Raw genomic sequence first — 27169 nt, 5'->3', positions numbered from 1 at the left:
AGAGTACAGCTAAGTTCTATTTAAACCATCCCTAAAGAATCTGCTAAGTAAATAGCTGCTTCAAATTCTTCGGAACAAAGAGGACTATAGATAGATAAATAAAATATGGGAGGATATTTAAACTACTGTGTAATCGTTTCAAATAATTCCAAAGCACTACTTACATTATTATCAAAATATTTATTAGAATTTGTCCCTTATAGAAGCTCTATTAGCAACAACGTGATCTTTATTTCAGGTTTCCATATATACAATAAATTTAGGAAAATTTATTTCCTAAATTCCATCTTCCCCTCATATTTTCACTCTAAAAAGAGGAAACTGTTCAAGCATCAAGTTCATTGTCTAATTCTCACCCGGTTCAGGGACTGAATGTGCCTGCCAAAGTGCAGGCACTCAAGAGGACAGCTTCCATGGCACTTACTAAAAGGCAGCAAGTCAAAATTACTCATGAATCAGGGGCAAACAAACACAAATCTAAACCCTCCTTCCTTTCTCTATCTTCTTTTTAAAAGTCCTATAATAAACATGTATCACGTATGCAATAAGAAAAAGAGAAAGTAAGAAAAAGAGAGGAGAGAGGGAAAGTGCAGGAGAGAAGACAGACAAAGGAACCTTACCGGTTTTCTCCCAAGTTAGCCCATTCTAATGGATGAGTCCATCTCTGCCCCTCAGGGCGAAAGACTAAAGAAAAAAGACTTTTAAGCTAATGACCACTCTGCTTCCAACCATGAAACTAACTCTATTATCTTATGCCACTGTACAGGTTTCTAGTCAAAATCACAGCTGTTTGCTCTGTCAAAGCAGAAAGAATAAAATGCATATGGAGGAAGAGGCAGGACAGACTTTAGACAAGAAAACATTTCTTTCCTTATCCAAAGGCGTAGGGGGAAATCATGTCAGGGGAATGAATTCAGTGAATATTTCCTTTCTGTGAACAGGTGAAGGATTGAATCTGTAAATATTTTTAACATATTCTTGTCTTTTCATAGTATTCTAAATAAGTGAGGTTTAAGTATAAAGGCATTCCACCCTATTCAGAGACAGCAGAGTTAAACACAGAAAATAGCAACTGTAGCAACTATCAATCAGGCATACACCCATGAGACAAGAACACCAGTGCCATCAAAGCAGTGTTTATCTGATAAAGGCCTGCCACTGAACACAGGAAGGGGTGGGGGGATGGTATGTCCTTTGCATAACACTTAATATGAATATTTATCTCTTAACCATATATTTCAGTTGCTTATGAACATCAATAAGGGAAAATGTTAATGTCTGTCCATGATACATGGTATCTAACAAATACTCAAGTCTTGAGACAGAAATATTCAATGATACCTTTTTCAGGTCTTCTTTGGAAAACTTTTCATAAGTGTTATGTTCCAGATAGGCAATGTGCTCTGCATTATTGGTACCAAATCCTATAGTTTTTCCTTTTTTATTTCCAGATGGTTCATAAGGGTGATGTAGAAGGTCATAATGAAGCATTGTGATCATTTCTTTTTTAATTAGTTCTTCACTTTTCTGTAAATCTGTCAGAGGTGGTTCTACATTTAAGGGTCTTAGAATAGTTTCATTTACCTAAAATTTTAAAACAAGTACAATTATTAAACATGTCACTGCAACATACTAATGTTATTAGTTCTACTAGCATGAATTAAATACAGGCACACCTTATTTTACCGGGCTTCACTTTACTGTGATTTGCAGGCAGTGTGTTTTTTCACAAACTGTAAGGCTGTGGCAACCCTGCGTTGAGCAAGTCTATTGGCACCATTTGTCCAACAGTATTTGCTCATTTTGTGTCTGTATCACATTTTGGTAATTCTTGCAATATTTCAAAATTTTCATTACTATTCTATTTGTTATGGTGAGCTGTGATCTTTAATGTTACTACTGGAAAAAGATTACAACTCAGGCTCCGAAACTTAGATGATAATTAGCATTTTTTAGCTGTCAAGTAGTTTTTAATTAAGTTACGTACTTTTTTTTCAGACATACTACTACTACACACTTGACAGACTACAGTTTAGTGTAAGCATAACTGTTACACGCACAAGGAAACCAAACAATTCGTGTGACTTGCTTTACTGCATGACATTCTCTTTACTACAGCGGCCTGGAACCAAACCTGCAATATCTCCGATGTATGCCTAAAGCAGTCTTACATTTTCAAAAGAAATTATTTTCCTTTATTCTTCAAAATTCTTATTTGGGGGCTTCCCTGGTGGCTCAGTGGTTAAGAATCCGCCTGCCAATGTAGGAGACACGGGTTCGAGCCCTGGTCCAGGGAGATCCCCCAGGCCACAGAGCAACTAAACCCATGCACAACTCCTGAGCCTGTGCTCTAGAGCCTGCAAACCACAACTACTGAAGCCCGTGCACCTAGAGCCCATGCTCCGCAACAAGAGAAGCCACCACAATGAGAAGCCGGCGCACCACAACGAAGAGTAGCCCCCACTAGCTGCAGCTAGAGAAAGCCCGCATGCAGCAGCGAAGACCCAATGCAGCCAATCAATCAATCAATTTATTTTTAAAATTCGTATTTGTACCAGTGAAGCATTTCAAAGACTGGATCTGGGAACTGCTTTACTATATTCCAGAAAGTAGATGAAATGTCTTTTTATAGACTTTATAATATAAAAAACATCAATCACATAAAAAGAAACTTAAAACTTCCTAAGCCAGAAATTCTAATACTTACTTCTGATGGTCTTGGCAGATCTTTCTGGACAGCTTTGTGCATTCGTTTCATTTCCTTTACACGCTCTGCATCTCGTATGGCCTAAAAAATTATTTTAAAAACCATTTTTGCAGCTATACAGTATTTGACACATTTCAGTAAAGCTGAAAACACTTTAGTCTATAAGAATATGTATGTTCAAGAGCTAAAGCTGTAGGAATCTGTGTTAAGTTTGTAGAAAGGCAATATAAGGCCACTAAAATTAATCAGCCTATTCATTCTCCTATTACAGTAGAAACTAAGAACTTCCAACGTCTACCAGGAGCATTCTCCAGATTTACATGGCTCCCTCCATCAGATAATCATTCTTTTCTTGTCTAAATCAAATCCTAAATGTAGAGGGGATGCTTCCAATTATCCCTCCTGCAACACAACCTTTCCCTTCCACCTCAAAAGCTACTGATTTTTAATTTAAAAAGCCAGCCAATGAATGTGTTGTTTCCTGATTCTTAAATTATGAATAATGTGGGTTAACACATTAGAACTTCAAACCAGTTCTGAGAGTAAATGTAACTCAAAATAGCTAAGAGAACTAAACACATAAAGTATTATCATCTATTCCCCACCAAAAAGCACATTCATGTGGTTTCCCTCTAAAATGATTTCCATTGATGCCATTCTCACTCCAACCCTGGGAAATTATTCAGTTTCTAAAACCATCCTGAAATGGACTGCAGCAAGAATGTCTGAAGTGGGTCACATGATCTCAGTTTTAGTTCAAGTTTCACCAGTTTCCAGCCACAAGACCTGAGAAAGTTAACTTAATTCACCTGAGCCTGTTTCCTCATTTCTAAAACGAAGCTGACACCTATCCTACTTACATCACCTGGTTGTTATGCACAAATGAGAAAGTAATTAACTAGAAGATATATTAGTACAAGGTGTTACTAATTTTATTCTGACCCAGGGTACATATCCAAAGCCACATTTTTTATTAGTTTACACTGATGAAAAACCATTTACTCAACCAATGCAAGATGTACTTGTTTTTAAGACTGATAATAACATCTTTTCTTGGCTAGAGTGAAAGCAATGTCTAAAAGACTACTTATATGTATTTTAAAGAAGCATAATGAATTTGACAGAGGATATTTAAATGGCTATCCATATAATTATACATTTTAAGAATACCTATCAAGATACCTAAGTATCTTGAAGTATTTAAGAATACCTATCAATATACCTAGAACTATGTGAGTGAATATTATTAATGATGTAAGTAATTTTCTTCAGTGTAATTTTTTTTTAATACCGAAAAAACTTTTAAGTAGAGATCTTGAGACATGTAGCAGTCATCACCCACCTGCTTCCGTGCGTCCACATCGGCAGCATCTTCAATGTAAGTATCATCTATTTCACGGTCTTCCAGTTCCTTCTCGGCATTTTCTGGTAGAACAATTTCAAAGTCATTCTTAGGGGCAGGAAGGCCCAACAACCCTAAACGGAGGTGTTCACGAGATTCTCTTTCCTGTAGAAAAAAATTGGTCCTTCTCAATTCATACACATTAAAATATGCAACTAATATTGTGTAAGAGTTTCTAAAAAGTAATTAGCTTAATTTTAATTCTAGAAAAATGACCCCTAACTTCAGAGTTGAAACAAGATTTCGTTTAATTTCTATCTCCATTTCTTCCCTACCTTAAGACCAACCATAGGGCTTCCCTGGTGGCGCAGTGGTTAAGAATCCGCCTGCCAATGCAGGGGACACGGGTTCGAGCACTGGTTTGGGAAGATCCCACATGCCACAGAGCAACTAAGCCCATGTGCCGCAACTACTGAGCCTGCGCTCTAGAGCCCACAAGCCACAGCTACTGAAACCCGTGCGCCTAGAGCCTGTGCTCTGCAACAAAAGAAGCCACTGCAATGAGAAGCCTGCGCACCACAATGAAGAGTAGCCCCTGCTAACCGCAACTAGAGAAAAGCCCACGTGCAGTAACGAAGACCCCAGCCAAAATAAATAAATTAATTAAATAAATAAATTTATGAAAAAAAATGAAACCTTTAAAACAAAAAAAAGGACAACTCATAAACTTTGATTTGTGGTCAACAAATTTACTCTGGGATAATCTAACAGAAGGTTTGAGAATTATCTCTGAAGGAGCAAAAAAAAAAAAAAAGTCCTTTAGGATTTCCATTTAAGGATTTCTGAAATTTAACAGCAAATGAAAAGAACAAGTTCAAAGGTAAATTTGTCCTTGGACTAATAAAACCTAACCTGAAAAGATGCCTGAATTTGTGTGTGTGTTTCTTTTCCACGCAAATACTAGATAATGTGAAAGCCAAAGAAAACAGTTCATACTTCCCAAGAGAAAGTGCCTGGTACCCAAGTTTTCCCCAGTCCATCCTCAGCTCACTTCTCTCATTCCCCACTGCTCCATTACACGTATGCTAGGTGGAAGGACCAGATGAGCTGCTATGACACAAACATGCTCCAGGTTCATTCATGTTAACGGCCTCCATCTGGGACAGCCCCCAACCCTCCTCTGAGCATACCTCCTCAATGAAGGTTTTCCTAGTACCCACCCAACAAATGTGATTATTTCTCTGGCCAGCCAAAGCATGTTGGTTTTCCTCAAAGGGCTTATTTTATTCATATATTACAATTATTTTTGGACCTGGTTTAGTACTGCCAATCTCTCCAGAGCATAAACTTCTTGAAGACAAAGGACATCTTTACTCAACTTTAGATTCCCTGAAGTGTCCAGATCCGTGCTTTGCACACATTAGATTCTTCATTTGTTTAATTCTTATGTAGCCACTCAGAGTCGGCATTACCTGATATCAATTTGGGCACTAAAAAAAATTCTCAAATAACCAAATCTATACATGAAGGTAGAATTAATTTGTAAACCAGAAGCAGACCATCATTGGAACTCATTTTTTTTTAAAATCTCACAATGATCTTCTGTGGCATAAATAAGAAGGCTCAACAGTGACGTAATAAAAGCAATAACGAGCAGAAACAAAACTATAACTCGTATAATTAGCTTTCTACATCACCTTGCAAAACATACAAAAGAAAACTTCACTAAGGTTAGCAACAAACATCAAATTAACGTGGCTTTGAGATCTAGACTGTCCTTCTAAAAGTGTAATGAAAACAGAGGAATCAGTGTTCAAAATCTAATTTATGAGGCATTCGAAACTCAAAACATTTTACAGAACTAGGAAAAAAATTAAATGTACCATTCAAGAAGGTAAAGTATTAACTAGTAAATGATAAAAATTAAAAATTACAAAAGATATAAGGAGCATTACTATCAGCATAATCATTTCTGAAAAATATATTAAGAATAAGAAAAAGTAAGCAATAAGACCATAAGATTTCCCTTCTCAAACCCTACAAATCATGTTGCTTTTCTGGTGTCCGCAGGTGTACAGAATCTTAAGGTATATGCGATACACACTGATAAGGGGAAAAATTTTAATTTGGTACCCATGAGATATTTTTTTTAAAACTTTTTTTAAAGAATACTAAAAGGGAATTGACATGTACCATCTGCTTCACATAAGAGGGATCACTGTAGTCTGCCATTCCATCCTCGGGATTAATGTTTAACTTGTCTCGAAGAGGCGTTCTACCCGGGGTGGAGTTAATAACTGGTTTGGGAGTTGTTCCACTCCGGGGAGTCAGGCCTTCAGATCCATGAGAAGGAGTTCTATAAAGACAGAAATTCCAATTAATGAAAGTGCCAATTTTATTTGGATTGTGCTTTCAAATGTTTTTCACATAAATTATTTTACAAGGAAAACAGAAAAGAAATAAAGATTCCAGAAATTCCATCTCCCTACCTGGTTTTTAGTTAGACCTCGAGGTTAAAATAAAGCTTTGGTTCAGCTAACTCAGTATTTACACAAAGTATATTTATCTTAATGACTTCAAATAAAGTCATTACATCTGATATTTTCTTACCTTATTAATAACTAGGTCCACCAAACATTTTTCAACCTTTTTTTAAAATAAATTTATTTATTTTTATTTATTTATTTTTGGTTGCATTGGGTCTTCATTGCTGTGCACGAGCTTCCTCTAGTTGCGGTGGCTTCCCTTGTTGTAGAGCAACGGGCTCTAGGCATGCAGGCTTCAGTAGTTCTGGCACGTGGGCTCAGTAGTTGTGGCTCGTGGGCTCTAGAGCGCTGGCTCAGTAGTTGTGGCGCACGGGCTTAGTTGCTCTGAGGCTTGTGGGATCTTCCTGGACCAGGGATCGAATCCATGTCCCCTGCACTGGCAGGCGGATTCTTAACTACTGTGCCACCAGGGAAGTCCCACAACCTTTTCTTGACACATCAGGGTGGCTGAGAACACACAGTGGACAGACAGGTTGTCCACCACACTCAAGATCCCAAATGACTCCTTTCGAGTTCAGTATTTTCAACTTAACATTTGTCTCCTCCCTGCCTGTAGCTGTTGGCTATCACATCATCATCATCATAGATGTGCATACCTGAAGTACTTCCTTCCTCTATATTTTGTTTGGAAACCAAACACCAGGCTTTTAGAATCACATCTAAATATGAATAGCTCTGAGTCAGATCTAAGAAACTCTCTAAGGAATAAAAGCCATAGACTTTGCACCTTATAGTTTAATTGTTCAAAGTCTTTTTCTTTTTTGGTTGATTACTTCCTGTATCTTGGCTGTGTTCCAGACAGGTGGTGCTGCCAGAGAGTTGTTCCCAGAGGTGAGGTGAGGTGTTACCATATAACACATGGTCCCTGCCCTCAATGAGCTTACAATCTAGTTGAGAAATGAGACACCCATGGGGAAAAAGAGATTAGGCTCTCTTGCAAGCCTTGCAATTAAATATTATATAAGGTTTTGGGTGCCAATGTTTCTTGATCCTGCTGTTACGTGCAATTGTAACAGTCTTCATATACTTAACAACCAGTAGGAGGACATATTTTAAAATTAAAAGTAAACCCTAAATATTTCTAACCTTAAAAGCTCAAATTCCATTTTAATACAAATTGCTTCTATAATGTTTGTATCTTAAAATTTTTTCTTTAAAAACAGTAGCTTTGGGGCTTCCCTGGTGGCCCAGTGGTTGAGAGTCCGCCTGCCGATGCAGGGGACACAAGTTCATGCCCCGGCCCGGGAGGATCCCACATGCTTAGGAGCGGCTGGGCCCGTAAGCCATGGCCTCTGAGCCTGCGCGTCCGGAGCCTGGGCTCCGAGACGGGAGAGGCCACAACAGTGACAGACTCGCGTACCGCAAAAAAAAAAACAAAAACAAAAACAGTAGCTTAAAACAAAAGAAGTATAAACAAATACTGAATTCTGAACTCCAGTTAATGATATACACAACTAGGAAGCGTTTAGGGTGAAATGGACTAATACCTGCAACTTGGAAATTATTAAAAATAAGACAGATTGATGGACGGATATGTGATTAAAGCAAACACTGTAAAATATTAACTGGAGAATTGGGTGGTGAGTATATGGATGCTTGCTTTACCATTCTTTCAACGTCTCTGAATGTTAGAAATTTTCATAATAAAATGTTGGGGGAAAAGCAACAGTAATACATACATAAAAAGGCTTAGAATTTTTATAAAATTCACCAAATCATCATTAACAATGGATTGATCTGCTCTTTTAAATCAGATTAAAAGTATTCAGAAACGAGGTGATAGCACCAGAAACCCTGAAAAAAAAAAGAAGCTCCATTTGGTATTTGACTATTTCCTGGATACTATAATGTTATTTGCTACTATGAGGAGAAATTAAAAAGCAAGTTAAACACTTATTTCCATTCTCTGCCAGCATTTCTAAAGCAAACATGTTGTCCAAGTCCTCGGATTCAAGTTTTTCTAAAGCAGAAAACAGTTATTTATTTACAATACCTGAATGGGGTAGAAAGAACTGTGTTTGGAGTCTGTACAACCTGCCGCTGTGGAGTCACACCTGAGAAGTCGCTCTCGTGCAAAGGGGTGTTAAGTCCACCTTTTAATGGGGTGTCCACGTTGGTCAGAGCCATGAGGTTTTGGGCTTCCTGATTAACAAGAAGGTAAAGAAGCACGTTTTAACAGTTTAGACAGGAGAGCAAATTCCTCTCTTCTTGTCCTACTACACAAATCTTGAAACAGGCAGAATTCTTATACATTTTTCTCAATGAAAACCAAGAGAGAAAACAAATACTGAGCTGTGGCAGAATTCAATACTTCCATTCCTTCTGTCAACCTAACATTAGCATGCCAGAAGTTCTGGAATAGGGCTTCCCTGGTAGTGCAGTGCTTAAGAATCTGCCTGCCAATGCAGGGGACACGGGTTCGAGCCCTGGCCCGGGAAGATCCCACATGCCGCAGAGCAACTAAGCCCATGCGCCACAACTACTGAGCCTGCGCCCTAGAGCCCACGAGCCACAACTACTGAGCCCATGTGTCACAACTACTGAAGCCCGTGCACCTAGAGCCCATGCTCCACAACAAGAGAAGCCACTGCAATGAGAAGCCCATGCACCACCATGAAGAGTAGCCCCCACTCGCTGCAACTAGAGAAAGCCCGCGCGCAGCAACGAAGACCAACGCAACAAATAAATAAATAAATAAGAATTCCCTAATAAATAAGTTATAGGGATGTAATGTATAACACAGGGAATACAGCCAATATTTTACAGCAACTTTATATGGAGTATAATCTATAAAAATATCAAATCACTATGTTGTACACCTGAAACCTATTCAATATTGTAAGTCAGCTATACTTCAATAAATAAATAAATACATTTTAAAAGTAAAACAATTTAAAAAGAAATCTCCCCAATAAAACATCCCAGCCAGTTCAGCCCACAGGAAAGTCTGGAGTCAAGGGGTCCTACCCACACCCAAGGAGTGTCTAGTCAGCTTTTAATTGCCCTACCCTTATTCCCTAGACATAGGCAAAGAACAAGATCAAAAGATATTCGAGGGGCTTCCCTGGTGGTGCAGTGGTTGAGAGTCTGCCTGCCAGTGCAGGGGATTACGGGTTCGAGCCCTGGTCTGGGAGGATCCCACATGCCGCGGAGCAACTGGGCCCGTGAGCCACAGCTGCTGAGCCTGCGTGTCTGGAGCCTGTGCTCCACAACAAGAGAGGCCGTGATAGTGAGAGGCCCGTGTACTGCTAAAAAAAAAAAAAAAAAGACTGTGCAGGAAAAAGAAAACTTATAAAAACAAGAGAAAACCATTATTAATAGCCTCAGAGGAATAAAAAGATATTAATTAAATGAGACATTTAAAAATTGAACACATTTAAAAAAGAGCTCTTAGAAATTAAAAATATGACAGTAGAAATTTTAAAAAAAGATAAAATTCAGAAAATCTCCTAGCAATGAAATCAAAGTCAATTAAGACAGAAAACCAGAGAGTAATAAGTAGCAAAATAAATTAATGAAAGGGAAGAAATTTTTTAATTTTCAAAATAACTTCCCAGAATTGAAGGCCATGAGTCTATAGAATTAAAAGACCCACCAAGTACCTAGCACAGTGGTTAAAAATAGACCCACATCAAGAAACACGCATGTGAAAAAGAGAAGATCATATAAGCTTCCAGAGAAAGAAAAAACCAGGTTTCCTATTAACAACCTGAATGGCACAGGACGTATCAATAACAACAATGAAAGCCAGAAGACACTGGAGCACTGCCTTCAAAACTGTGAACAAAAACCCTTTCAATCTGGAATTCTATACCCTGTTGTACTATCAATCAGATAAGAGGGTAGGACAGTTATTTACAGATATTCAAGGTCTTAAAAATTCCATCTCCCATGAAACCTTCCTCAGAAAGCTACTGACAGATACACTTCACCAACAAGGGAGTCAACCAAAAAAGCCAGAGACATGGGAGCCAAGAAAGAGGAGACACAAGGGACTTTCTAGGGTGACAGTGAAGGGAAAGCAAGAGAACAAGCTGTAGCAAGATCTAAAGAGTAATCAGTCCAGACTAGAACATTCAGAAGTTCTGGGAACGACTTCAAGTGTTGAAAAAGGTAAGAATACCTAAAATGTGACCAGATTACAGGAGATTTACAGTTAGTATAAAGTCCAGAACTGAATTTGTGCTAAGTAATCAGAAAATTTAGCAACTAAATAAAACAAGTATTAATTCAAAGAAAAACAAAATACTGTAGAGTAATTATAAGGCATTTTGTGGGTCAAGTGCAGTTTGACCCACAGTTTACGTAGTGAATGAATGCAGTTTACGTAGTCATAAGGTAAACCATAAATATGGAGCTAGCCAAAATTATGATTAACTATAATGGAAGATGGGAAAATGGAAAGCGTGTGTATGCACAGTAGAGGCAGAAGGTGTGAGAGAGCCAGGTGTTCAAATCCTTGGTGGAAAAATGCCTAAAACTGAAGAAAAACCAAAATGTAACAAGTGTCTTAGTAGTAAGGTGGTAAAAACAAAGAGCTATCACTGGTACCTCTAGAGCAAGCAATGAGGGGCACTGTTTTTCTTACAAAGTCTTCCAGGACTACTTGACTCCTGAATCAGTAGTCAAATTATATTTGACTATTAGAAAATTGAGATGTAAGAGTGCTAAAAGACTCAGTAGTATTCCGTTAGGTTTGTCTATTCTCAGGCATGCAGACACCCTAAAGAACACACAGGGCTTCCCTGGTGGCGCAGTGGTTGAGGTCCGCCTGCCGATGCAGGGGACACGGGTTCGTGCCCTAGTCCGGGAAGATCCCACATGCCGCGGAGCGGCTAGGCCCGTGAGCTATGGCTGCTGAGCCTGCACGTCCAGAGCCTGTGCTCCGCAACGGGAGAGGCCACAGTAGTGAGAGGCCCGCGTACCGCATAAAAAAAAAAAAAATAGAACACACAGAGCTGTACACCCTATGTGCTAAGGAGAGAGAGGGAAATAGTACTGAAGGCAGTCTATGCCAAGCTAAGTACAGAATCACAAGGAAGCTTTAAAAATTACTGACTACACGTGTTTGATTTTTTTTCCAGGACTGCTAGGCAATGTGAAATTTTTAAATGCTATGCTTTACTGACAGGATTTAGCTTCCCTACTACAGAAATCTCTAGCAGCTATGCATTCAGGACTGCTTCAAACTGCTTACCCTAAAACACACAAAACCAAACCATTTATAGTGTTCTCCTTTATAATACTTTTAAGGATAATAAACAAAGTGAAAGGCTCACTCTACCATATGGCAGCCTACCTGCAGAATTCTGTCCTGGGAAGCTGGTGTTCGTGGTGTTCTCAAAGCGATGCTGTTGTTGGTGACATTGTACTCAGACAAGAGAGTACTGGAAGCCGAGTTTGTTATGCCAGATTCCTCAGCAGTTTGACGTGCAATTTCACTTGCTTGGCCTACTTTTACAACTTCCTGGAGTTCTGCATCTGAAATCTAAAGACACAGTTATCACAGTAGCAATATTTTAACCAAGAATAACACAGCTTAAAACTTCCACATTCCAGAAGATGAATTGCTGAAGCTGTGTGATGAGTACACAGAGGCTCGTTGTAGCACTCTCTTTACTTTTTGTGGGTTTGAAAATTTCCATAATAAAGTTTTTAAAAGTCTTCCCTATTTAATGGGGGGGGAGGGGGGCAGAATTCCATATGTGACATAGAATCAAGCTGCAAATACTGAAATTCCTTTTCAGTATTTCCATACTGAAATTCTTTCAAACCAAAATATTTATAAATCAAGAACATAAAATAATAGTGTTTATACAGAGCCATTTATCAATTAGGGGGAGGGTGGGCACTAAAAACCAATTAAAATATCACACAGAGTCCACAAGGCCACAAGATCCCTAAGAAAATCAAAAGGTGTTATCCTTGTAATTTTACCAAACTAAATATCCTAAGAACTAAAAAAAAATTACAGGCAAAATCTCAGTTTAAGAAATATAACTACTACGAATAACAGCATCTAACAAAATTATTTTATGTTTATGCCCAAGGATTTTGTACTGATGCAGCCAGGGCACTCATTTGCAGAGAGAAGCTGTTCAAGCCTCCTAAATCCATCCCTCTGCTCCATTTAACTGTCCAATTCTACAAAGCTGTACTCGTCAAAACAAAACAAGAGCTTATTCAAAATCACCATGCTTCTGACCAACTATAATTCAAAGGAACAGAGCCTATGATGAGCTGAATGAATTTTCTCTTCTCCACAACTCCCATGTTGATTTTCACAGCTATTGTCTCAAAAAGAGAAGGAGGGGGCTTCCCTGGTGGCGCAGTGGTTGAGAGTCTGCCTGCCGATGCGGGGGACACGGGTTCGTGCCCCGGTCTGGGAAGATCCCACATGCCGCGGAGCGGCTGGGCCCGTGAGCCATGGCCGCTGGGCCTGCGAGTCTGGAGCCTGTGCTCCGCAACGGGAGAGGGCCCAACAGTGAGAGGCCCACGTACCACAAAAAAAAAAAAAAAAAAAAGAGAGAGAAGGTGTGACACAACAAAACATTCCCTAAAAGAAAGTGGCCTGAAATCCACAAGGCCAAATACCACCTTTATCAGCTACAAAAAAGAGGTCTGGAGCCCTAGCCTACTGAAAAATTGCTAAGAGCTGACAATTACTTACTAAACCATCATATGAGCAGTTCAAGGCCTGATATTTCTTAAAGGTACCAAGCACCCAGCAAAAGCCTGGCACATAGGCCCGCAAACATTTGCTGGATAAATGGTAAGCATATGAGTTCATACAATGAAAAACCTGCTTTTATCAGATTACCTGAGGGGCAGGTAGTACTAGTTTGCTTCTCTTTTTAGTAAATTCAGAAACACCACTAGTTTGAAGAATTGCTGACGGTAAATCAGATTCTTTTTTCCTTTTCAAATGCTGCTTGTCTTTTTTTCTATCTCGTCCTTCTTTTTCACTGTCATGGATCAAGGTGGAGAACAGATTTTTTAAAGTTACATATAGGCAGCAACATTAAACGCCATATAAATAGTCATATGCTCTGAACGAAATAATCCCATTCCTAATAAAATTATGACAAAAAAGACAAAACAATATACATTAAGTTGTTCCCTACACCATTACCTACCCACTATACTCAAGAGGAATGCAGACTTAGAATATCAATAGAATTACTAAGAAAATAAGATATACTAAGTAATTTAAGCACTAAATATTAAAACTATGTAACTATAGGGCTTCCCTGGTGGCGCAGTGGTTGGGAGTCCGCCTGCCGACGCAGGGGACACGGGTTCGTGCCCCGGTCCAGGGGGATCCCACATGCCACAGAGCGGCTGGGCCCATGAGCCATGGCCGCTGAGCCTGCGCGTCCGGAGCCTGTGCTTCGCAACGGGAGAGGCCACAACAGTGAGAGGCCCGCGTACCACCAAAAAAAACAAAACAAAACAAAAAAAAATCTATGTAGCTATAAAGACTATTATAAGCAAAATGTTACATATAACATGAAAAGAAAAACATAAAACTACTCCTATATTTGACTATGTTCACGTAAAAATACGTGTGTGCACATAGGAAAATGATAAAAGTATACAAAAACGGAAACAATTAAATGAAGGGAACAGAATTAAAACGTGAGTTTTAAAGTTTTCCTTTAAAACTATTCTTCAATTGTTTGCTATGATTTTAATTCATAAATTTTTTTAAAGGATATCTAAGTCCTGACAAATGACACCAGAAAGTTGTTAAGGTCTAAAGCCAGGCTCAAGGCCATCTTTTAAAGGACCAGGAAGGCCTTCTCCCCCTCTGCATGTCATCCTTTTCTTCCATCTAGTCTACTCCTTCCAAATGACTATTTTTTCTTCAATCTCTTTATTTGTAGAGGTTACCTAAAGCAAGGTCCTAATTTGAAAAATAAATACAATGGAGTACATCCAAGAAAATCCTGTTTCACAGTGACTGACATCTGTTGTTTACTAACAATTCATGTCAACAGAAATGGAAGGCCATTGGGGGAGTACTAAAAATCTCTGACAATCCTAAAAGGTTCTCCCCACAACATTCAGATATAACAATTTAAAACCTCTAAAAATCCCTAGAAATAAACAAAATCCTCTGTATTCTAAGACATTTTAAAAATATACCTACTAGGGCTTCCCTGGTGGCACAGTGGTTAAGAGTCTGCCTGCCAATGCAGGGGATACGGGTTCGAGCCCTGGTCTGGGAAGATCCCACATGCCACGGAGCAACTAGGCCCGTGAGCCACAACTACTGAGCCTGCGCGTCTGGAGCCTGTGCTCCGCAACAAGAGAGGCCGCGACAGTGAGAGGCCTGTGCACCGCGATGAAGAGTGGCCCCCGCTTGCCACAAATAGAGAAATCCCTCACACAGAAACGAAGACCCAACACAACCAAAAATAAATAAATAAATTTATAAAAAAAAAAAAAAAAAAAATATACCTACTAATCGCCATTAAGTGAAAAGATTTTAAAATGCATTGGTAATGTTTTTCCTTTTAATTTCATTTTAAAAAAAACAAGAGGGAATTCCCTGGCGGTCCAGTGGTTAGAACTCACCACTTTCACCGCTGGGGCCCAGGTGTGATCCCTGGTCAGGGAACTAAGATTCCACAAAGTCTCATGGCACAGGCAAAAAAACCCAGAAAAACAAGATAAGATTTTCACTAGAAAAAAAACTAAGAAGAAGCAGACCAGATTTTGACAGATTCCTTCAGGCCATTGGTAAAATAACTAACCTCTTCCCAAAGGTACATTTCGTAAATGTTAAGACTGTGATTCTGAGTAGACAGTTCACTAAGAGCCAAGCACTGACATTTCAAGAGCTTCGAACAGTGTTCTGTGCTAAAAGCGTTACAGCCAGGGTCACTGGTTTTCTCAGAAAGGTGAATCCATTCAATAAGTAAAAGCATTATGTAAACCACATTGTGCTAACTAAGAAATATCTGGCTCTGACAAGGATAATACTTGGCCCTCCATAAAATTACTACTATACTTTTCCATTTATAAAAACAGAAAGGCAACTTACGATCTCAGCTCCCCATCAAGATCCTGTTGTCTTAACTTTCTGAAATCGGCATCAAGAGCCTGGTAGTTTTCCTCAGAAGTATCATAGAAACCAAGAGCAGGCTTTTTTTCAAATGGGATTTCAGCGTTATAATCAACTCCTCTCTTCTTTTTTCTTTTCTTCTGAATTTCTATGCCAGCTGCTCGAAGTTCTCTTCTCTTTTGGAGGGCAGCAAGACGCCTGAAGAAAGAGAACACAAATCACCTTCAAAATCATACACCATTGGGAAAGGATGGCTCATCCATCAGAGTTAAGAAAACTACCCGGTCACTTGGGGAAGAAATATTTATTTAAATCCTCACTTCACACCGTTCACCAAAATCAATTCCAGTTTTGATTTAAAGGTACACACATACACTAGAGCAAAGAGAAAAGCCAGAAGGAACTGTAAGTAAATATGTATCCAATCTCTGGATGGGAATATACTCACTTAATATAAATTAAATAAAGGGTGAAAAAAACAATCAACAGCTTTGAATTTTAAAATTTATATCCCTGTAGCACCATTTTTTAAAAACCATAAAACAATATTAAAAGGCAAATAATAGGAAAAAATTTTGCACTTAGTATTAGGAATGGTTAGATATAAAGAATCTAAGCAAGTTTTTAAAAAATGTACCCAAGGGAAAGGAAGAACAAAAGGAAATAAACAGTTCACTAAGGGAAAAAAGTGCAAATAGCTAAAATGACAGAGTGTACTTTAATAATCAAAGAATCACAAATTAAATCAAGTACCATTTCTACATATCTAATCAACAGCCTTCAATTTTTGCTTTGTTTTAATGGCAAGGGTGCAAACAGTGGACAGTCTCTCACAATGGTAATGAGAAAGTACAGTGGTATAGCTTTCCCCAAAGAGAATTTGGAAATACACATTAATACCCCTAACTTTTTTACATTTTTAACCCAGCAATTTCACTCTTCAGTCTTAGCCTAAGGAAATAAATAGGGACATGTACAAGGCCTTAACTACAAGACTGGTTACCAAGCACTGTTCAGAAAAGCAGATAAACAGACACAACCTAAACATCCAACAATAACAAATTAGTTAAAATAATTTATAACACAGCTATAAGATAATATTATATGGCCATCTAAATAACCTTTAAGAAATCTGTAGGGCCTTACCTTGTGGCACAGTGGTTAAGAATCCGCCTGCCAGGGCTTCCCTGGTGGCGCAGTGGTTGAGAGTCCGCCTGCCGATGCAGGGGACACGGGTTCGTGCCCCGGTGTGGGAGGATCCCACATGCCGCGGAGCGGCTGGGCCCGTGAGCCATGGCCACTGAGCCTGCGCGTCCGGAGCCTGTTGCTCCGCAACGGGAGAGGCCACAACAGTGAGAGGCCCGCGTACCGCAAAAAAAAAAAAAAAAAGAATCCGCCTGCCAATACAGGGGACACGGGTTCGAGCCCTGGCCTGGGAAGATCCCACATACCGCAGAGCAACTAAGCCCGTGTACCACAACTACTGAGCCTGCGCTCTAGAGCCCACGAGCCACAACTACTGAGCCCACGTACCACAACTACTGAAGCCCGCACACCTAGAGCCCGTGCTCTGCAACAAGAAAAGCCACTGCAATGAGAAGCCCGCGCACCGCAAGAAAGAGTAGCCCCCGCTCGCCGCAACTAGAGAAAGCCCATGTGCAGCAACGAAGACCCAAAGCAGCCAAAAATAATAAATAAATAAATAGATATAGATAGATAAATAGAAAGAAATCTATAGCTAGATAGATAAATAGAAAGAAATCTGTAAATCTACTCTGACATGGAAAGATGCTCAAGACACACTGCTGTTTAAAACAATGTTACAAAGTTTACATGTTATGGAGCAACGTGTAAAATTATATGCATATCTATCAGTGAATACGTGCATGGGGAGATGTGAAGGATGTTCACCCGAACAGTAACAGTGATAATCATAGGAGGTTGGAATTTCATTTTTTACTTTTTCCTTTGTACTTTCCCAAGATGCTATAACGTTAATGATTCAATGATTAGAAAAGCTATTCAGAATATTAAAGAGGGGAAAAATCAAATTATAAAACAGTATATAGGAGCAATTTCACAAACCCACTCCCCAGCAAAACTGACAAAAATTATTAAAAAAAAAAAAAAAGTTAAGTCTCTGGAAGGGATCCTAAAGGAGATACAGCAAATGAAGAAACGTTTATTCAAGAAAATCTACAAAAATTTGATAAGAAAAGTGAGAGCCTGCAGTATTCAAATCAAGACCCACTCCCTCTTCTCTTCCCCCGTCCCAGCTCAGGGAGACAGAAACTCCACTCCACACTTGGTGCAGCCAAGAACACGGGGTTCTCTCTCCGCTCCAGCTCCCTGGCTTTCATTCCAGTAGGGGCAGGACAGCAGCATTTCTCATCCTGCCTCCAGGAAGCCACTGCAGAGGCTAAGTTCAGACAAGAGTGACTGAGAAGGAGGGGCTTCCTTCTTCTGCCCAGGGGCTTTACCTTGGGCACAGTGCTACTGGGAATACTGGAGCCCAACCTGGGCCTGTGGGATGAGGGTCAGGGTTAGGGGACCTGGGGCTGCTGCCTACCCCCACCCCTGACACTGAACACACTCAGCTCCTAAAGTGGGTGTGTCACTCAACGACAAGTACATCAGTGCTCCTGGATAGAACAGAGAATTCCAAACTCTCCCCAAAGAAACTGACTTCATTTGCAAAAGGAAATGGAGACATTCAGGCCTCAGGGCACTCTCAAAAACAGTGGAAGTCTCCATGAAAGGCAACTGTGAAGAAACCGACAGATTCTTTGGAGATGCAGCTAAACTGCAGGCCCACTAGTTTGCCAGAGAGAATCAATCTCTTTCGAAAAGTGGGAGAAGCCCTCCTGGGATGAGAACAACTACCAAACACTGACCTCAGAAACTATCCCTTCAAAGGAGCGAAGTTTGATTGGAACACTTTGTGGAGCAATTTATGCCTCAAGCCATTGTTGAAAACAATACAGCAATAAACTGGCAATTAGTAGAGTTTAACAGCTGGGTGTAGCCAGGGAAGAAGATGTCAAAGAAAGTCCTGTCAAAACCACCTCATCCCAAGGCGACTGTGAGCACACCCAAGACTGTGTCCCCATGAGGAGCAACAGCAGAAGCTTCACATTTCTGGGTGAGGAATGGGAGAACAGACTTCACTAAAATAATCCAGCTAGTCAGTAAAGGAGTAAGTAAGCAAGCAACAGTAACAAGGAGTGGATGGGGGCAACACAGTACCCAGAACTGCTACAATATATCATCCAAAGTGTCCAGTTCTTAACAAAAAAAGGTGAGACATGCAAAGAAACAGGAAAGCATGACCCACACCAGAAAATAAGCAGGCAAGAGAAACTGCCTGTGAGAGCAACCAGATGTCAGCTTTGACAGACTTCAAAGGAGACATTACAAGTACGTTCAAAGAACAAAAGGTAAGCACAATTAAAGAAGGAAGGTAGGATGAAAATGTTCATCAGATAGAGAAAATTAACAAAAATAAATAATTAAAAAGAACCAAATGGGGCTTCCCTGATGGCGCAGTGGTTGAGAGTCCGCCTGCTGATGCAGGGGACACGGGTTCGTGCCCCGGTCCGGGAGGATCCCACATGCCGCGGAGCGGCTGGGCCGGTAAGCCATGGCCGCTGAGCCTGCGCGTCCGGAGCCTGTGCTCTGCAATGGGAAAGCTGAAACGAAAACTTCACTAGAACAGATTCGAAGTAAAGAATTAGCCAAGATGAAGACAGATGGATAGAGATTATGCAATCCAAAGGAAAGGGAAAAAAAAAAAAAGAATAAAGAAACACGAACAGAGCCTCACAAAAAGGTGGAACACCATTAAGTGCACAACATATGCACAGTACGAATATCAAAAGGAAAGAGAAGAAAAAGGAGAACAAAACACTGGCTGAAAATTTCTCAAATTTATTGAAAATCATTAACCTACACATCCAGGAAGCTCAACGAACTGCAAGTAAGATAAACATTAAGAAATGCACAAACAGAAACATTATACTAAAAATGATGAAAGACAAGGAGAAAATCTTGTAAACAGAGAGAGAAAAATGATTCATCACTTACAAGGGAACCCCAGTAAGATTAACTTCTCATCGAAATAGTCTATACAGTATGATTTAATTTTATACACATGTTGCTGTATGTGTAGTACACATAAATGTATGTCTATATTGAGAAGAGAAAGGTTTGAAGGGACACATTTCATAAGTAATTTTATTCTTTAAATAAAACAAAGACTTCAAACGACATTAGAAAACCTTTACAATATAATGCTAAGTGAATATAACCAAGCTATATAGCATTGTATCAACCATGCCCCAAAAAGAAAACAGTACAATACTATATTTTGTAGGAAAAGTGTTATTACTTTTATAATCAATAAAAAGCTTTAAGTTATAAAACATCTGTAATTTAACATTTAAAGTAAATAGTCCTGCAGTACATTCTCCATACACACCAATCTAGTTAATGACAAGATATATGCACAAGTTATAAAGATGTTCTACAAGAAAATCTACAAGAAAGTGTAGGGTAAATTTAAATCTGGAAAAATGTATTTGTTAAAGCAAGCAATACCAACCATACTTGGAGATTTTCATATATATATCTGTCATATCCCTGGGCCAATCCACATGGTTAAAAGGCTCAAACAATTTTGGTCCCCAAACAACCATGGACAAAAATGGAAAAATGAGTTTTTTTACCTTACTCACATTACTTAACCCTAAATAGTATACGGAACAGAAAGGTGACTAAGACCCAGCAGAAAATTTAGAACCTCCTCTTAGCTTCTGTTTACTGTCCCAGGCCAGTCATACTCCCATCACAAGTAACTATTCTGGGCTATTGGTTGTCCAGCTATGCCAAAAAGCATCCTCTGGCATAAAAGAATCCTCCATCCCAGGATCTGGCACTTCACAGCCATTACTGGGGAAACCATCAACACAATGCTAGTTATTAGGTCAGGAAGTATCAATACTTCCCAGCTTAGGGACCAAAAAAGGTAGCTGTGGAGGCTGGGGAGGCTATTCCAATGCCTGAATTCCAAAAGCTAATAAGCTCTTATAAAGTTCAAGTTTTCCCTTTAACCACTTCATCTGGGTTTCTAGGCCATTAGAAATGATGTCAACCATGGATCTAACCAAAAGGGAGGAGAAAGTAGAGAAAACCTTGAGCAGAGGGCAATACTTAATTCCACTCACTTTTTAAATACAAATTTCTATGACAGCCTAAAATGTGGTTCAAGGCTCATTAACTCCCTCCATGTTCAGCTGAGTCTCCTGTTTCACAGCCGTTGCCTGCCCAACGCTAATCAATGAGAGTAGCTAACTGGCAGTCACACCACAGTCCCAGAGCCCCGTGTGTCCTCCAGCCATCTGATGCCAAGATGGCTACAACAAATGAAGCTCCCCCATGCTAACAGTTCAAATCCAACACACCAAGACATACATGTATGTCTACACCCGGGCATTACTTCTGCCATGTTGGAATTAGACAACTCTAGTTATCATTCACCCAACAGGGTTGATAAATCACACAGTTTTACTGGGCCTAAGGATGCATAGACTAATTTGTTCAACTATAGATGGAAAACGACCATACCTTGCTTCTTCCAACTGTTTCTCCCTCGCTTTCCTCTTGGCTTTCTTTCCCTGAGTATTAGCCAGGCGGGCTCTAGCTTCAGAAAGCATCTCCAATTCATCTGCAAAAATAAAGAGAACAAAAACTAACTTCTCCAACAGAAGCAAGGTGAGAGACATACCCTCATTTTCTCATTTTCTTACGATGAGAAAACCCATCAATATCGTCATTACATGGTGCAGCACGAAGGAAACAGCTCTTGGGTTTTTAAGTCAGAGAAACCTAAGTTAAAAATCGTGCCACCGCTGGACAGTCATGTGACTCTGGATAATAACGCTTCACCACGTATAAAATGGGAACAACAATTCCTACTTCACAGGGATGTTGAGAAGAACTAAGGGAAAAGAAATAGGTCAAGCATCTAGCAAATACTCATTAAACAGTGGCTATCATTATCATATCCTTCATTATCGTCAACTATCTGGCACAGCACGAATTGTGAAATATTGTAAAAACTACTGTTTAATTATAAGGGAACTGACAATCTTCACTATCATTTTTCCTTCATTTTTTTCCTCAGAACTATTTCTCTCCTCCAGTATATTTTCCATAGCTCCCCAGAGGAAAACAAATTTCATTACTGATACCTTAGAGCAATTCCTACACAAGGGTGTCCAATGAAATCACAAGGGAACTTTAAAAAACAAAAAAACCCTCAGATTCCAGGATTACCCTCCATTCCCCCCGCCCAACTTACTGACGCAGACCTCCTGGGGAAGCCCTGGTACCTTTATTTTTTAAAGTTTGCCATGTGACAGTGATGCAGCCAGCCTAGCCACAGTCTGCCTTTGGGAACAACTACCTTCAAACTTTTAAATTAAAAACTCAACAAATATTCACTGAATGCTTCACGACAACCCTGTGAAGTAAGATAGATATTATTACTCTCCATCTGACAGGAAAGAGAACCAAAGTTCAGAGAGATTATATGACTCACCTAAAGTCAAATAGCTAATAAGTGGCAGACATGGCACTAAACTAGATTAAAATCTAGCTCCTCTGATTCCTGAGTCAATGTCTCAAAAAGGCATCATATGTCTCCCTCATGGTATTGTAGTGTTGCCCTTTCAAGAAGATCAAACTTCCTGTCTGAAGTCAAAAAAGTAGTTAGTAAGAGCACTGGATCCCCAAATCCTGACTTGTTGCCTCTCTCCTCGGAATAGAAATGAGAACACAGAATCCTCAAGAGCTTACCTCTAGCCACCAGGAAATGTCCAGTGATATCACACTGCTTAACTTACTAAATGAATCGAAACATCAAAAGATAAAGGGACATTATACAAAAAGAGCAATTACTCTATGATAGAAGGTTGGACACACTTGGAAAGATACTTAGAGTAACAACTACAGACAGAACCGCAATTCGAAAAAGTCAGAGGAGTTTAGAAAGGAACTAAGAGAGTTAAAAGAAGGCCTGAGAAGTCTATGGTTGCCAAGGAAATAAAGTCCGCACAAAAATACACTTACCCTCATCCATATCAATCGGATCAGGCCGTGCTGGTTTTGTTTCTGGATTTGGATCTATTTCTCCAGGTTTAAGTTTTCGTGGATCATCTGTTGTTTCCTCTTCATTGTCTCTCTGGGCAGCTTTATCCCTAGGAATGAGCCCAGAGTAATCAGTCACACTACCACCCGTTTAGTCTTAGAAATACCAGGTTCCCTAGTGCTGGCACCCTTTTCTTTGAAAAACCCAACGGATGGGCATTAACAAAAATAAAGCATTTCTACTATTGCTTCACCTGAAAAGAGATGGTTTTAAATTTCTAACTTCAGTGTTTCCATTTACCATGAAACAGGATCCAAGCAGCTCCCTAAATCACAAATGCAGCAGAGCCACACAAAAAAACTTTTAGAGAAGAATCAAGATGTTCCAATGGTTAACTCTCAGCAGTATGACTATGGGTGATTTTTATTTGCTTTTTCACTATTTTTTTTCCCAGATTTTCTATGATGAACATGTATGATTTGTATAACTTTTTTTTTTAGTATTTATTTATTTATTTGACTGTGCTGGGTCTTAGTTGGGGCACGCAGGATCTTCGTTGCAGCATGCGGGATCTTTCAGTTGCAGCATGTGGGCTCTCAATTGCAACATGCGGGATCTAGTTCCCTGACCAGGGATCAAACCCAGGCCCCCTACACTGGGAGCATGGAGTTTTAACCACTGGACCACCAGGGAAGTCCCTGTATAATACTTTTTAATTATTTCTTTAAAAAGTATATAAAAGGAGACATAATCTTGATCAACCACACGAGACTTGGAATATACAATCCAATAGCTTTAGCTCCTCTGGCTTTATTCAGATCTGTAACTAATGTTTAAGGACAGAAAATGCTAAAAGTGTATTCAGCCTCATTCAGAAGATATACACACATTTTAATACTGCTTTTGGAAATTCACTTACAGAAGAAATTCATAGTGTTCCAAACACTGGGCAGCTGTTCTTCCAATGATTGGAGCAATGGTCCTCCACTGAGTTGGCATCAACTTGGCCAAGTGCAAGAGTTTTTCCTCTTCTTCTCTGGACCATTCCGTTTTCTTAATGCTGGGATCCAGCCACTCATACCTATTAAAAAGACATCATTTTATACCTTAACCAGTCACCCAGCATGAATATCCTCCTTACGTATTAGACATACTGGCTTCTAGTATCTGAAAAATGCAAGCTAACTCTCATCCTTCAATCACAAAAGCTGGTTTTTTTTTTTACAACAGAATATTCCCTATTTGGTTAAACTTACCCCATTCCAAATACCCTATCTCACTAAATTCTACTGTATCTTAATTATGCAAGGTTAGTAATGCTTAAGAAAGGTAACATGACTGAAACATGATCATATGCCTTCCTTCTCAACTACCAATTGCTTCCATTCATCTTACACTTTATTAGAGGTTTTGCATTTATAAATAAGACAAAACCACCTCATATTTTCATAGTGTTTCTAGTTTTCATAGTACTTTCTGGTGCTTTGACTTGATTCTTACAACACCTTGGCTTACTTCTTTTAAGCATTTGACTTATACTCACTAAATGCTTTTCAAAATTGTATTTGTTTGGTGAGTTTTTTAATTTAAGTAAAACTACTATGTCATCTCTGTCTTTCCTCATGCTCCACCTGACCCACCTTTTCTATCCAGTCTACTGAGCTGGATGAGAGGTCTGCAAACAATATATAAACCTTACCAAACAAAGCGGCAGGAGCTTAGCTCCACTAACAGAACCAGAAATCAGAGCCACTTATGCAGGCTGAGGACCATCTTCCTCTTTGTGGGCCAATCTCTACATTCTGATCCTTTCCCCTACCCAGGTGCCCAGGAAATTAGGTCACTCTTATACAATCCAAAATATGATCCTAGTACCACATGGGTCAGGGCTGGGGCCAGATCACTCATGCCAAAAATACATGTAAAGAACTTAATATGTCCACTACCCTGTGACTTAAAAGGGGGCACCACAGATGTAATGTTGGGTTATGTTATATTCTGGGGAAGCAAATATACAATGTTTCAACGATTCATGAGGAAACTCAACCACTGTAAGCTAGCCTAGAAAAGTAACCATTATTTATCATTTATTTCTTTGGGAAAGTAAGTTCTAAAACAATCCACTTAGAAACTTTTGGAATACAATCCATTTATAAGCTAGGGTCCATCTGTACCTAAAAGTCGTTTTATTTCATGCTTCACAAAGCACTCTCAAACAACATTAACTCATTTGAGCTTCACATCTCCATCAGTTAGGGCCAAGTATTATCCCCAGTTGGGAGAAAATAGTGGTAGGAAAGAGGGGCTAGAAAATGGCTTGCCTAAGATCACATAGGAAGCAAATGACAGCTAATTCTTAAATCTAAATTCCCATCTCCCACTCCGTACTTTGTTATATCACAATGCCTGCTTTCTTTGGTAAGGTTCAAAGAAATGACATTTCCCTCATCATAATTAAGGTCATTTTGTGTTTTCCACTCATTAACTGGTACGTACCATCTGGCTTTGCACTGCTTTGCTGATTTTCTATGCAGCAGTGAGGCAATCCTAGACCACTGGTTTTTCCCATATTTCATTACCGCTGCCTTCAAAATTTCATCCTAAAAATTGTTGAAGAAAAACAGTGTATTCAATCACAAAACTCCAAGTGAGAAAAGACAAAATTAAAATTAACTCTAACAGAGCTGTGCTATGGAGAAAGAGATATCAACACACACATATATCCTAGATTTAAAAAGAAAGTACAAAACTTCATTACAATAATTTAAAAAAAGCAAGCCAGAATCAGTGAAATGCAAGAAATTAAGAACTCCCTTAGAGGGATTTCCCCAGTGGCGCAGTGGTTAGGAATCCACCTGCCAATGCAGGGGACATGGGTTCGAGCCCTGGTCTGGGAAGATCCCACATGCCATGGAGCAACTAAGCCCGTGCACCACAACTACTGAGCCTGCGAGCCACAAATACTGAGCCCGTGTGCCACAACTACTGAAGCCCGTGCGCCTACAGCCCGTGCTCCGCAACAAGAGAAGCCACCGCAATGAGAAGCCCGTGCGATGCAACGAAGAGTAGCCCCCGCTCGCCGCAGCTAGAGAAAGCCCACGCGCAGCAACCAAGACCCAATGCAGCCAAAATAAATTAATAAAATTAATTAATTTTTAAAAAAAGAACTCCCTTAGAAGGACATCCTACCCTCCCTTACACACAACCCCTTCCCTATCCCATCCAGTAATTGGGAATGGGTACAGTGTGTGGCTGTTATTCTCTTCAAAGGAATATGGCTCATTCATTTATTCATTCATTGAAAAAACATTCCCTGAACACCAACCTTGTACCAGGTCTTGTGTACTTAGGGAAAGAGAATCAAATAGGACACATCCAGCCCTCAAGAAGCAAGTCAAGACTCAGGTGAATCCAATGTCTAACCCAGGCTTCCTGCCTCCGGCTTTCGAATAGCATTTTCTCTTCAGTCCCATAACCCCAACTCTGACCCAAGAATCCACATCTCAGGTCTAACCTAAGAATTAGTATTTCCCCCGAAGTCACCGGCCAACTCTGTCTCCAGACTCCCCCAGTCTCTAGACACTATTTCACCAGGGCACCCATTGCAATATGGAATTCACCAATCCCAGGAGAGCCCGGCAAGCTAAATCACAGACACCAGGGATATTAGAGACATAGATGAATGCTCTTGGGGCATTTTACTTTTAGGCTTTTTTCCACATTGAACTAGAGCTACATGCCTCATACATGAGCCACTCCACACCACTCCACACCGTATCATCACAGACTCAAAGACTGCAGGGCTTGGGCCACATCATAGGAATCCTGCTGTTACTTGATTTTTGTACATGTCTCTCCCACAGAAGTCATCTCTTCTCCAACTTAAACAGCCTGGTTCCCTCTGTGCAAGTTGAGGCAAGGTTCTCACTGACTTTATGTGTAACTTTGTTGCAGTACTGCTATACTTAATCACATCTTCAAGGAAGTATATACAACAATTATCTATTCTACTAGATCCATTCAGAAAAATTCCCCAAGCAAATTTTGTTTGGTACTGTCCTAGTTTCTAAAGATACCAAGATCTGGTCCTGCCCTCTTGCAGTGCTGTCTACTGAGGAAAAGAAATAGCAACTAGCACTTACTGCAAGATTACTATGTGACAGACCCTGTTCTAAATGTTCCAAATGTAGTGACTCATTTAGTCCCCAAGACAGGTAGGTATTATTATCATCCCCATTAGAAAACTGAGGCTCTGAGAGGTTAAGAAACCCTCCCAGCATCACACAGAAGGATGTGATGCTTGCAAAAAGACAAAGCAAACTATAACAAGTGGATGAAAGAGTTGTCATGGGACCAC

General features: G+C 39.7%; 1 protein-coding gene across 1 annotated transcript in view; it reads right to left on the bottom strand.

The window, feature by feature from the left end:
- The window catches only part of CDC5L (cell division cycle 5 like), a 43716-nt gene that overhangs the window by 15481 nt on the left and 1066 nt on the right, over positions 1 to 27169 (bottom strand). The window contains exons 2-13 of the mRNA XM_032648872.1: positions 25309 to 25412; positions 23732 to 23893; positions 22794 to 22921; positions 21288 to 21387; positions 15645 to 15863; positions 13416 to 13560; positions 11895 to 12083; positions 8589 to 8737; positions 6243 to 6405; positions 4050 to 4214; positions 2708 to 2788; positions 1342 to 1584 (exon numbers count right to left, since the gene is read on the bottom strand). Coding sequence (XP_032504763.1) covers positions 1342 to 1584; positions 2708 to 2788; positions 4050 to 4214; positions 6243 to 6405; positions 8589 to 8737; positions 11895 to 12083; positions 13416 to 13560; positions 15645 to 15863; positions 21288 to 21387; positions 22794 to 22921; positions 23732 to 23893; positions 25309 to 25412 — 1848 coding nt within the window. The remainder of the gene's footprint in view (positions 1 to 1341; positions 1585 to 2707; positions 2789 to 4049; positions 4215 to 6242; positions 6406 to 8588; positions 8738 to 11894; positions 12084 to 13415; positions 13561 to 15644; positions 15864 to 21287; positions 21388 to 22793; positions 22922 to 23731; positions 23894 to 25308; positions 25413 to 27169) is intronic.

This window comes from Phocoena sinus, chromosome 11, assembly GCF_008692025.1.
Source record: "Phocoena sinus isolate mPhoSin1 chromosome 11, mPhoSin1.pri, whole genome shotgun sequence".
Lineage (NCBI taxonomy): Eukaryota > Metazoa > Chordata > Mammalia > Artiodactyla > Phocoenidae > Phocoena > Phocoena sinus.
This window is presented reverse-complemented; position numbering and strand designations above follow the sequence as displayed.